At 39.8% G+C, this 13,871-nt stretch overlaps 1 protein-coding gene across 2 annotated transcripts; it reads left to right on the top strand.

Moving 5' to 3' along the window:
• The first annotated feature begins 466 nt into the window (after positions 1-466).
• Positions 467-13,789, top strand: LOC138042376 (uncharacterized). 2 transcript variants are annotated; one of them, XM_068888250.1, is made up of 3 exons: positions 467-573; positions 6,006-10,131; positions 11,814-13,789. In XM_068888250.1, exons 2-3 carry the CDS (start codon positions 6,061-6,063, stop codon positions 12,609-12,611), a joined length of 4,869 nt encoding a protein of 1,622 aa, XP_068744351.1. In that variant the 5' UTR covers positions 467-573; positions 6,006-6,060; the 3' UTR covers positions 12,612-13,789. The 2 variants fall into 2 exon arrangements, with proteins under 2 accessions (XP_068744351.1, XP_068744359.1); XM_068888258.1 differs by lacking the exon at positions 467-573 and having other exon boundaries at positions 6,121-6,257; positions 6,461-10,131.
• The last annotated feature ends 82 nt before the right edge of the window (positions 13,790-13,871 follow it).

The following is a 13,871-nucleotide window of genomic DNA, read 5'->3' as shown; positions in this document are numbered from 1 at the left end:
AAAAGCGCGCTTTCATTATTTACGATTTACTTTTTACATCCTTTACAAAATGAAGAAGCTGCATCCTTTAATCCACAATTGACCAGCTATTGAAAGCTCAGCCTGTTTTAGCGCTCAAGTGTTGTCTTCTTTCTCTGCCTGCACGCTTCTGAGCTGATTTGTTGCGGTTTTGTCGGAGCAAACATTAATCGCATCAGATCAACCACCAGATCATTATTAATTAAAACCGCTGTAATAACACATGATAATGGTGACCTGGGACCTTTTCTCGGAAAGTTGCGAAAGTTTCGGCCTTAAGGCATTTTCGAAGATACGATTTGATTTTTCAACATGTTTTCAAGAAACAAGAAAGAAAGAAAAAACAACAAAATAATTACGAAGTTTTATTCATAAGTCCGGCGCCTAATTACTCCCCCCACCCCACCACCCCAGCACACTCTACGTAAAGAGCGAACAAATCGTCAGCGGTTATATCTTGATGCTCCCCGCCCCATACATTTTTCCGCTTTCGTTCCATCAAAAATAGTATGGTGAAACAGTGGTTTCAAGGGAAAAGCCTTTTTAGGACGAAAGGTAAGACAAAAAACACAGAACTTCGTGTAGTAAGTATACAGGAAGATCCCTTAAGGAAGATCAATGTCTTTTCGTTGGATCAAGCCATTAGCTCAAATGCTCGCAGCTAGCAACTTGCAATATACAAGAACTTCGCTAAATACAATTTCCTTTGAATTAACCCCAAAAGGATGTATACTGCAAAAGTAAAAGCTGGAGATTTTCTAAATTATTGCAGTTTACGACATGGAGGTTGAATCGAGAATAGCTTGTAGTGATTTTCATACATAAATATTAGTAACAGCTGTAAAGTGGTACGTATGAGGGGGTTTGCTCGTGATTTGCTTTGAGATAACATGTCATTAATCCCTCAGTCACAGAGGAAGTTTAAGACAGGCTATTACCATTTGATTTTTTTAAGTCGCGGGTGGGAAGGGAACAAGTAAAACATTCTTGCAAAATTTAAGCCTTATGAAATTTAACGTAAAAACTTGTGCACAAGTGGATTCAAGGAAAGACATAGAGAGATTGATATTGTATACCTTGCCACTAGTTTTGAAAATGAGATGTATTATTGTACAACCGACTGACACACAAATAAATTCCTTGATCTATATTCTTTAACCTAGCCAGATAGAGCCATCGAAATCTTCGAACAAAACCCCTAGAGGAGACCAATCTGGGCTTTGCCCAGGATTTTTTTACTCCTAAAAGAGACCATTTAAGACCTACTAAATATATACTTTTTTTATTAAAAACTGAACTACAGATATCAGATTTCCAGAATTTTCATGGCTTGCTAGACACAGGCCATCAGTTCATATACCTGCTGTACCTAATATGGTCAAGGAATACATCAGCAATAAAGCAAGCTGAAAACATTTTTGCAGCTCTGAGAAAAAATGGCCGACAAAAGCCGTCTTGGACCGGAAATGACCAAGACAGAAATCGATGCTTCAGTGGGAAAGTTGTTGATCCTGGAGTTTTTAATAAAACAATACTTATTATTAATCTACTCAGGCTTGCCAGATATAAAATGATTATAACCAACTTGGCGCTATGTGCCTGGTTGGCTATCTATCACTTTATATCCAGCACACCCTTGTAGAATAATAATTATTGTTCAATATTTCTATGATGGCATTTTAAGTGAGACCAAAATCTGAAAGTTACACCCCTATTAAATAAAGCGAGACAACGAGCATCCCCACTCCTTTCATATGAGAGTCCCCCCGCCCCCCGGCTGTTGTTTCATATCTTGATCATGTCTAACAAATGAAATAATGAAAGTGTATTATCTTATTTTGACTTTCATGTTTGTATTTTTAAGTGATGACATGATTTCTTGCTTATTTATAAGCCAGTTAGTAGTTTACAAAAAAACATATGCTCACGTCAGGATAAAATCTTGAGCAAATTTCTCTAATCAATTTTCATAATGAAAGATGCTTGTTTTTATCCCGACACGCACACATGGCTTATTCCAAATTGTGTGAGAAAAATCATGTGATTACTTATTAACAAGACGCCTCCAAAGGCGTATCCGTGGAATGCGCAAACAGTTGACACAAATTGTCCACTTACAGTGAACTTCAAGTACAGGTAAACTTCGGAAAATGGCGAGAGATTACCAGAAAGATACATCTGTAATATAACTTGAAGTTGTCTGTTGTAAAAACTCATTATTAATGTTACTAAATTTGCAAATGCAAACAAGGAAGCCCTATTAGCGGGTTCTCGGGATACGGGATCTTTCATTTATTTATTTTTTGGAATGAGACTATTTAAATCCTACAGCTTTACTTCCTTCCTTAACTACGTTCATCCAAAAATTACAAGATCAGCCTTAAATCATCCGAAAAACTTATTACAGATCACAGTTCAACAACTTATCATCCTGGGCCAGTTGTTCAAAAGCCAATTAATGCTAATCTCAGGTTAAAAATGAACAAACGAGTTTTATTCTCTACTCCCAAATGCTGTTCAAGGCTGATATTCCGTGAAACTTTACATTAGAAGAAGTCAATAAGCAAAGGAAACTTTCATCAAAAAGTTGAAAACATGAAACAAAAGTTTACGCAAATCCTGGATTAAGGTAATCGGCTTTCGAACAACCGGGCCATGTATTCGAATTCCAGTTCCGTAATCCTGGTTCAGTTTCTTGCAAACTGTTTAAATCTGCTGTGGCGAAGACAAGAAGACAACATGAGAACTCCATTTCTCAGAATGCTCAAAAATGTAAAATTCCGTAATTGCGCGTTCTATAGTCCAGTCCAAAGTTCTAGTTTTTACAATTCCATAATCTTGATTTCAGTATTAGAGTAACTTGGTACCAAACGTTTCACAATAACTTGAAATCTCGTCAAGAAAAAAGCTTAAATCCAGTAGTCCAGTCTGGGTTGAAATCGCCAAAACTCTTTCTATTATCGATTCAAAACTCAACAAAAACTACAAGTAGTAAATAGTTCTCACAAACTACAAAAGTTCGTCATGATTCTACACTCGAGCTGAACAGAAAACTATCAAACACGAAAACGAAAAAACCTAGTGATCGCTTCTCGAGAAAACACTGTCTAGTTACTGCACTACCACACGTACGCAATGCGCTCCTACTTTAAAAAATATCCCGTATGTCCTCAGTTCCCCCCCCCAGCCAAAAATCCCTTATCTCCACTATTTTTTTACCTAAGTTTTCCCGTGTCCCGATCGCTTTTCGGCCTTTTGGCTAAGATTAGTTTCTCGGTCAATGGCTACGGTCAAGTACACATGTACTAACGTACGGTACTTTTGTCAGTGCCGTAAGGGGCAAGCACAGAACAGTTTCGGTTGTTTAAGAAAAACAACCGACACTGTTCTGGCACAGAGGGTAGGGTAATGCCCGTGGTTTACCAGAGAGGATGATGAAGATTCGGTCTGATCGACACATAACTAACAACTGTGGTACACGATATTGTTTTGGTATTGTAAATCATTACAGTGTCATGGTAGATATCTTTGATAGATACCCCCTGAGAAGACATGTGGTTCAGTAAAGTACTTAACGCAGAACGATTGAAGAAAATAAAAGCAAATCGAGAAACATTTAGCTCAAGGCTGACAAGTTGATCATTTACAACTTCTTTTTCACCACAACCTTAGGTATGTACTCTGAGCTTCTGACAGCTTTCCAAAACCAATTTGCACTGAAGTCAATCCCTTTCCGGCGGGGTTAGTAACTGGATGGGAGACGTCAAAAAATGCTGCTGTCAGGAACATACGACCAAAACTTCTATTTTAATGCCCAAAAATGCGAACTAAGCAAGGTACAGATTTTGTTAGCCTGCCTTACATGTATGCAAAACAAATATTGACGCAAAAGTAACTAAACAATGATATGTAGTTTTTAAGGAGAGCTGACGGAACTTTAGGAAGTGTCGATCGAGAATAAGACAATTTGCGAGATGAAGACATCATAAATTTTGTTGCACGAATATAATACAAGTTACCATCAGCGAAAAACATTTCGGGAGATATTTGTACGTTCAATCTGAGTTCAATTTTGCTATCGTACTTTTGGTCGTACAAGTAAAATCACAAAATCGAAAGTGACATCGATTTTAGCGGCCGCCTGTGATCTACCCTGCGAGCAGAGGCCCTTCGATCTTCCTAGATAAGTCGGGAAGAGGAAGGGACCTCTGCCAGCCGGCTCGACTTTCTTTGATTTGCCGCTCATCCAAAGAAATGGATGAGTCAGTCCAGTTTCAACTTGCCAAACCTGTTTTTTTTTATTTGTGCGCATGATCAATCGCCACGCGTCATCAATATTTTTTAAATTTACAACAGCGTGACAATTTTTAAACTGTCTAAATTCCCATGAGAATATTTCCGTATGTCAGTTACAGAAGCTAGTTTACCAGAATTGAGAAACCTATTAATTTTTTCAGTAAAAATTAAAATGGTAATTTAAAAACTTGAACTATCTTGAGGAAATGATTCCTTGGTTGTCGTGTGTTTGCCAGAGTTGTTCGAAAATATCCGTTACTGTTTGTTTTGGTTTTGTGGTTTTGCGGTTACTAGTCAGGCGTGACTGACTCCCGAATACGTTACGTTTGAATTTTTAACGCATGCTCAACACGAAATGTCGAGCCGGCTGGCAGAGGTCCCTTCCTCTTCCCGACTTATCTAGGAAGATCGAAGAGCCTCTGCTCGCAGGGTACCTGTGATCAAGTTACCTTGCGTGTTTAATATACTGACGACTCACGAAACAAAGGATGCATCTGTGACAAAATGACGGCAAGACACCGGGTTTTTTCTTAGTTTACTTTTTTTCTTTCAAGTTTTAATAAAGTTCGACAAGATACATGTGCGAATTTTAACACAAAGATCTCAATCGTTGATGTTAGCCCAGCTGTAAGCTGAAGTTAAGCTCCTCCGAATGAGGTTAGTACTTGGATGGGGAACCGCTGCGAAGTCCCCGTTACGGACATCAGTAATTCTTTTTTTTAAAACTTGATTTCATTTTTTATTTTGTTTGGCCGTTGAAAGCTATTTTCTGATTTTCTTTCTACGTCAAAACGGCTGAACAAACCGGTTCCCAAGAAATATTAGAGTATTCGTGCTATGAAAAATACTCCTAATGAAGTATTCGTTCTGTGCAAAATACCGTAATGTTCCGTTCACAGCGGAACACACAAGCATAACTACGAAGCAAGATCTAGAAGAAACGTAGAAAATTCTTCTTACCTTTAAAGCTTGTCTTTCTCAAAGAAAAAACATCTGTCCACTGTATCGAATATTTTAATACTGTGTCAATCATGGCCGGCGGAAAGATTCCACAATAAATAATTGCTTTCCTCCGTACAACAACACTGTGTCGCGGTAGCCGAGTGGTCTAACGCGCGCACATGATCTCAAAGCGCAGGGAAAGCATATGATTTCTAGATGGGGCAGGGAAGTTCGGATATACTGTAGGATATAAAGGTAAATTGACCCGATCGGAGCTTAATTCAATATCCGTGGGGTATGCACACTTGTGACTACCAACAAAAAAAACAAAATTTGACACCAGCCCGGTTTTAAGACGTGGTATGCCTTCGGCATTCCACGTAATAATATACATGAGAAAATTTGAGGTGGTGAAACAGAAGCAACCAACAAGTATGACACACATAAATTGAACTATCTAGGGCTCGCATTTGATTGGCTCTCTGTGTCTTTGTTTGCTCAATTACCAATCAGAATGCTTGGTTTGTTATAACCCTTTTTTTAAACTGAATTATCTCTTTTCTGCACTATGTTACCTGAAAACTGCATTTCTCTTAGCCAATCAGAATTGAGTAATTTTTCGTGTATATTACAAGTTGTAGTAAGGTGTGCATTTTTGATAGAAGCCTTTTCTGAATAACATATTTTTCACAATATTCTGGTAATACATGTACATTTGTCTTATAATTTTCATATCATATTTTAAACAGGTGGTCAACAATATTGTAAAACTTTGAAAATCTAACAAGGAGCTGTTTTGTCAAGATGTCAGAAATCGTTGAATGCATAGCCTTTGTTGTGCAGAAAACCTGTTGGAGCCTTGGAATATTTGCGGTGTTTGTTGCCAAACGCATTGCTGACTTGTTTGGATTGATATTTAACATCCTTGCATGCCTCACTATTATTCGATTGCCATTCATGTGGATGCAATTCAGCGCAATGGACTCATTTTGGAAATGGAGGTACATTGGCTTTGTTCATTTTATTTTATTTCTGATTGATATTCCGTTTATTTTGATGGGCATATTCATGATCATCATCACCTGTGGTCTTATTCTTATACCATTTTACAAGGACATTAAAAAGGATGGGTTTACCTTGACAGAATTAAGAGAACCAGAATCTGGAATATACGGTCTTAATTTATTTCAAATTCATTTGTTAGTGGCGTCATATTTTTTCCGTTTTATCTGCGATGTCCTCTGCATCCCATTGGCAGTTATTTGTATCTTATCTTGGAGATGCTGTATTTTTGTCAAGAAAATGCGTAAAAAGGATTATTCGTGGAAGGACTTTGGGTGGAGGAAGCTTTGTGTTCAACAGTTTGTGCAAATTCTGGTAGACATTCCCTGCATTTTGATAGGCATGGCAGTAATAGTTACTTGGCGTGCACCATTTCTGAACAAAAGGGTAAGAAAGAAAAGATATGAAGACCAGAAAAAATGGAATGAATGGAGGTTTGGAGTGTTCCCAGAGTTTTTCTACATTTTTGTTGATTTTGTTTGTATGGTTTTATTTCTCATCACCATGGTGACCTGGAGAGCACCCATGCTTTGCCGCAACCTTTATTATGCAGAAAAGAAACAAATGAAGATCCGAGAAATTATTGTCAAACAAGCATTGTTGATATTTGTTGACATTCCTTGCATTGTCTGCTTCCTTGTTGTATTTGTTTCGATGTGGAGAATCCCAAACTTTATAAGGAACTGGAAAAACAGTGAATGGAAAATCCGGGGAAACTGCATCATCCAGCTTGTCATGCTCCTTTTGGACTTTAGCTGCTTGGTTTTGAGTGTCTTTGTTGTGATGTCATTATGGAGACTCTATCCTCTTATCACTGACATCAGGAAGTATTGGTCTTGGCCAAGAGAAGAAAGATCATGGAAAGTGCGAAAAAGTATATGTAAGAATTTTGTATTTGTTTTTGTTGACATTCCAGCCATTTTCCTTTGTTTCATCATTTTGGTAACAGTGTTTCGCTTCCCAAAATTACTCTCCAAGCTTATCCAAACTGGGAACTTCTTTCTGGAGTTTGCTTTGACAGTATACTTTGAAACTGCCATATTGGTCGTTGATATTTTTTTCATGTTGTTGTTCTTGGTCTTGATGTGCTTAAGGCCCATCCAAAGCTGGGTGCATCTTTTGGAAAATGAGGAACATAAAAAGAGTCGACTTTTAAGGCACTACATGCAGTGGGTTCCAGATATTATTGAAAAGCGCTTCGAAATGCGACGAGAAATGGAAGGTATTTTTTCCACCTGCCTGAAAAACAAGAAGGGAGAAGGAATTTTGCTGGAACATCTCACTGGAGTGAATGAAGGGTTTCTGGAAGAACTGGAGTGGATTCGTGATAAAGTCAAGAAATATGAGCTCGATGAAGGTTTCGGTCATTTGATCAACATGGCAAAGTGGTGGGAAAAAAAGCGTGTCAATAAACTGATTCGACTTTACCGTTGTGAACTGAACTTCTTGCTCCATCCTAACGTGTCCACACACAATGCGAATCTGTCAAAATTTAGAAAAGAGATGATTGCTTTTGAAAGTCATGTATCGGAGCAGTATCATGAAATTGAAAAGTACAGCATGCCTCGAGTTCCACTATGGAGTGAGCAATGTGGACTTTTAACTCGCACGCGTAAAGAGACACAGAAAGTACTGATCAAGTGCCTACCCAGTGGCCGGTTTGTCATCATTTTCCTGGTACTGCTGAACTTACTGTTCATCTACCGTGGGCCCACACTGTTGAAAAACCTATGGCAGCGTTGGTACGATCGCAAGAGAATAGTGTTTGCCTCGTGTTGGGAATATATTTATGACTTTTCAACCATTTTCATGATCTTGTTTGTAGTCATCTTCCTCTACCGTGCGCCATTCTTAATCACAGACATAACAAGGGACATTTTCTTCAAACAAAGCTGGCGAGCTGTGCGAAAGACGGTCAAGAAGTACCCTGTCCTTATATTTGAAGACGTCGTTAATCTTATAAAAATGGTGTTGAGTTGGCAAACTGTGCGCTTTCTCTTTACAGCGTTTTTGTTTGGTCTCCTGATGCCTGCCGATCTGTTTTTAAAAATAACGAAGTCGCTCTTTCCTAATTGCTGGGCTTATTTTATTACCAGCATCTCTTACCTTTTTTTCATGGGTTTCCCGTTCTTTCTTTCATTCTACATCAGTCGGAAACTCGAAGCGGCAACATTGACCATTTTAATTGGTGTCTTTGCGTTTATCCTTCTTGTGTGTTTGGTCGCCATGGTAGTTGTTCTGCTCAAGAACAAGGGAGATGACTCCGACAATCGGGATTATCACGCAAGAAATGAACAGCCTCTGTTGATTGAACCCATGCCTTATGATTACGTACGCTTCAATTGGACGAATATTCACGTGATTGTATTTGAAATCGTGGAATTTCTCCAGTTGCTGGCGCTGGTGTTCATAATTAGTGACATTCCGATGGTGGGAGCCAATACCTTGAACACTGCCTCACAATATTTGCTACTGAACTTTGCTTCGTTCCATGTGAAGCTTTGGCTAACCTTCAGTTTATTCCTGATTTGGTTTTTCTGTTGTGGTGCGCCTGTGATTTTTGAGACTGTCCTGGATCATCTACCAAAGGGAACATGTGCAAAACACGTGGGATGGACTCTTTTCTTGTCGCTGTTTGCCAACACCTTGTTCGTCACTTTTGTGGAGAGTTTCCTGACATTTGTTGCGTGCAAGTCCCAAGACTGCTTCGCTATCAATGTCACTGCAAGTACAAAGAGCTGCATACCAGTCGTTCTTTACGATGACCAAAGCATAGAATGCTGGGAAGGAAGCCACAAGGCTGTAGCCATGCTAGGTTTGCTGGGATTGATGTGGTACTCGACCACAGCCATTTTGTTTGGCACCAAATATGGCGATGTTGATCATCCAAGTCAAGATCTCAAATTTTCGCCCGCATATAATATCTTCATAAATTTTATCAAGGCACTTATGGTTGGAGTTTCAGTTTTAGCAATAGCTAAACCAGTAATCATAGTCCTATTTTTTGCGAACGTCATTGCAGTAGTTTTTACTCTGGCGTTCAAGAGAATTTTCGGCTTTAATCTTTCAAACTCCTTGGTGCTGATCATCTGGCGCGCTGTGACTTTCATCTGTGGTGGACTCGCAGCAGTTTCTGCATTTGTCGCTCAAAGAGGAAATGATCCGGAGTCCTTTATTCCACTTATTATTTTGCTTGGTGGATGTGGCTTGGCTGTCATTGCTGGGATTGTTGGTTCTGTTTTACTGAAAAATCGAAAAACGCCTGTGGAGGAACAAAGAAAGTCATTTCGTCAACGCCTTTTGGTGTTGGAAATGAAATTGCTAAGAGAAAACTACATGATCAATTCCTGGAGCAAGAGCCGCACACAGTGGAGGAGACTGGCAAAGAACGTCTACGAGGCACACAAAGATGACCGCCATGTCTCTTCCTCGGTATGGTCACACCTTGAAATACCACCACCACCACCTCCACCACAACCCCCAGAGGAAACATACAATTCTGAGCCAGAGCCGAGTACTTCAGAACCCCTGCTACCTCCCCCTGCGTATGGTGATCTGTTTCCCAACATCATGGGGCCTTATGGTGTTCCCCCACCGCCCTACACTACGTCTTGTGATCAAGTAGCTATAAGTATCAGTGAGAGTACCCAAGTTACCCCTCCACAACCCCTTCAAATGGCGACAGAAGAGCATATCCCAATGACACAGCCCTTACCTGCGGAGATGCGATCTAATACTTTGCCTGGAGATGACGAAAGTAGCACAGATTCAACACAACAGCAGCAAGTAAACGGCGTTTCAGAGGCTTTTCTGGTAAGATTTGCAATCTAAAACACTTCAAGCATAAACGATCATCATATTTTTCGTCACTATTATCATATATCCATGTATGTCAACACCCAAAAGTCAAAAGGTTTGTTCGTGTGTCGGCTTGAAAGGTGGAGTTAAGGGTACTTTTTTCCAGAAGTGCACGGAATTACAAAAAAGGGCAAAATACGTTTTTTGCAACATTTTAACAATATTTACGAATACGCCAACCATGGTAGTCTCCTTCGCAGCCGTTATTAGGGTCGTCACGCAACGCTCTTAGTGGGGAGGAGCGTTGCGTGACGACCCTAATAACGGCTGCGAAGGAGACTACAACCATGGCGAATTCATGTCAAATCTCCAAACTGGTGCAAATTAATTCAACTCATATAAGCCCCTATACACAATTTTGGCGAATGAGGCAATTTCAGCAGGCTCTCGTCAAATCGACGACTCGTTTGGATGTAAGTGATGTAATGTGGTGCTTTCCTTTCCATTTCATAAATGTTTATTCATCAATACGGCGTAATATAATTTTAGTTTTACTGTTCCTGTTATTGTATCACATTCGCTTCAATGCATGCCATATTCCTTATTGTAAAGTCTCCGTTACCCCGAAGTCGTCGCTTGTAAAACCCTAATGAAGAGAGGCAGTGTCGTTCGAAATATTGGCCTAAGATAGTATATTCCTTTATCATTCAATCAGCCTTTCTCTTTTCGGTTTTTGATAAAGGTTAACTGACCTCTTTAGCTTGTACGTTTTGTTTTCCCATTTCACACCACCTGATGTCCTCGAGGGGATTCCCCTTTTGCTTTTTCGTAAGTTATTTGTACATAAGCAGGTGCATATGACGATATTTGAAAGAAACTGTCCTCCGGAGTAACATCACATGGTCTGAAATGGAAAAATAAAACGTACAAGCTAAATAGGCTAATATCATGGGTGACAAATTACTCCTTAATTTCGGCGCGAAACTTCAGCGTTAATTTATAATTTCACAAGTGAAATTACAAAATTGCCATGGTAACATCTCTAGGTATCTCGATTAGAGCCAAGATGGCGTCGAGATTTAAGACAGTGACCATTGAAGAAGTTACTGAAAGAACAGGCACGAAGATTTCGAAAGGTATTTTTGGTGAAGAAACTCAGAAAATTGCGAACTTTAGTAAAAGTGTATGCTTTATACGAAAACTGTATTCTTCTTAATGTTCTCGGTTTTCGATGCGATAAACCAGCAAAAACAATTCCGGTAGTGAGCGTAATTTGTCACCCAGGGCCCGTGTTGTTCGAAAGCCGATTAACGCTATTAACCAAGGAGTTTATTTCTCAACTCCCAAATGCTGTTCAACGCTGATATTCAGCACAACTTTACAATAGAAGAAGTCAGTCTTGAAAAACAAAAATAAGCAAAAGAAACTTTCACCAAAAAGTTGAAAATATGAAACAAAAGTTTACGCTAATCCTGGATTAAGTTAATCGGCTTTCGAACAACTGGGCCCAGGACATTAAAAGGTAATCAAATGGTTTTCTCGTGAAATTAGGAAATAATTTCACTTGCGTTTTGTCAAAATTCTGATAATTATCAGAATTTTGGCAAAACGCGCGTGAAATTATTTCCGAATTTCACTCGTCGCCATCACACATACAAATTAGATTTTTCTCTGTTCTTTTTTAACATTCCTTTCAGGACACTTCATCTGATGACCAGTGGAAGCTGTTGGATATCAATAGCCTGGAATGCAATGGCACAACTCTCTTGCTTATTTTTGAAAACTATATCCATTATTCCGCGTTTTCATTCTCTTTTATGGATCAGCTTTCCATGTGGCGCGTTGCTGTTAGCCGTTGCGATTGGACAGGCTTACTACACTGTTTGCAGGTCCTTGAAGCGAGTCTCAATGGAGCATTTAACAGTCCCACTCAAGTCGATGTATCACTGGGTAACGCAGACATCCCGTTGTTGGAACTTGAGCCGGATATTGATACCCAACAACCGCCAGTTTACGTCCCAGAATCACTTGACCCTGAAGTGATCCGATCTCTCTCTGATGGGGAACGTTTGCAAGCCCTTGCTGACTTTCGAACGGTTGACGAGTTTGGTGAGCAGTGGGCGGAGCTTTTAGGCAAAGTGTTACCAACAAAACCAGTCATTCGAAGATGGTCCTGGGATGGAAAGGCGAAAAACTTCCATGTTTACCTGCGACGAGCCGTTCAAGGTGTCGTATCAGAGGTGGGACCCAGAGGAGTAAAGATGGCAAGAGGAGCTGCAATTAGCTTACCAAAGCACATCCAGGGCAGGCTATCAGGTTCGTGTATTACATTTGTCAGAGGATTTGAACCCAAGGTGAAGAAAGGTCCTGTTAGCGTGACCGTGACAGAGCTTGGGCTGATGAAAACTGACGACAAGATGTACGTGACAGCTCAGGGAAAAAAGCTTTCTTATGACAGAGCTGTGGACACTTTAAAGACTGTTTCGTGGAAATAAAAAGATAAATTTGAAGCTTCAATGTAGTGGAAACCCATTCCGTGCAACATAAGAAACTATCTTAACACATGCTGTGACCATAAATCTTCTTCTCCCCACCTATTGCGCTGAAACTTTGGTACTGGAAGAACACCAATGTTATCCTTATGAGTGTTCACTGGCGTTTAAGATTTCCAAACGATAGCCGCAGTGTGAAGTCCTCGGGAGCCAAGTGACAAGAACACAGAGCATATGAATCGCTTGGTGCCCACTTGTCGCGCTTTAACTTCACGAAGTCCGTCCATTTTTTTCTTCTGGCCTTCGCTTCACTTCGATCATCACCATAAAATGGAATTTTCGTAATGCTATGCTCTTCTCTGCATAAGGAATATTTGAACAACCCGCAACAGCACATCTATCAGGCATAATTTCCGAAGAGCCCGCCTAAGGAACAAAGCAAAAATGATCCTCCAAAAAATTGAATTTGGTGCGCGGTTCCTGAAATGACGTCACAGTCGATTCTGGAGCCAAGTCTCTTTCTGGTGCTCAAAAATTTGGTCTTATCAAGTCTCTGTACGGTGGCCAATTTACATTATCAACTCCGTTGATAAAACCAAATTTTTGTATACCACTTCCCCACCGACGCAGCACCACAGTTTCTTTAGAAACTACCCCCTTCTTTCTGGTGCTGTCTCCCGGTCAACTTTATTGGGCGTGGCCAAAGCGCGAACTTTTAAGCCTGATTTCAGAGTGAAAAAGTGGCGGAATCGAAAAATTATTTTTGGGGCATTTATCTTTATAGAGATGCCCAAACAATAAAAACCCTGGAGGCCGTATAGACACTTTAAGAGTTAAAGTAACCCTTGAAACTACGTGTACAGGACTTTAACTTCGCGTATCCTCTTAAAAGAAATTGGATTTTAAAAGCCGCTCAATATATTACTTTTGTTTTCTTGCGAAACGCTCGCTTTACTTGAGCTCGGACCGCTAGCAGCCCTTTTTTTTTTCAAACATGGCGTCACAAAGTCGCGTGTATACGGATACGCGCGTAGAAGCAGATGTATGAACAAACACGTTTAACGAGGTACTAATTTTAATGCAGGAAAAAAACCTTTTAACAAGTTTATATTATGTTCCATTAAATAGGATCAATTATAAAGTGATGGAGAGGAAAATAAAGCGTTTTGCAATATTGTTTTCGGGAGTCTGCCATTAAGTGAAACTGATACGAAAACCACTGATTTCGTTATTTCTTTTACACACTTGCTCGCTATGGATGCT

The sequence above is a fragment of the Montipora capricornis genome, chromosome 1 (genome assembly GCF_036669925.1).
Source record: "Montipora capricornis isolate CH-2021 chromosome 1, ASM3666992v2, whole genome shotgun sequence".
In the NCBI taxonomy this organism is placed as follows: domain Eukaryota; kingdom Metazoa; phylum Cnidaria; class Anthozoa; order Scleractinia; family Acroporidae; genus Montipora; species Montipora capricornis.
The sequence above is the reverse complement of the archived record's forward strand: the minus strand, read 5'-3'. Positions and strand labels throughout refer to the sequence as shown.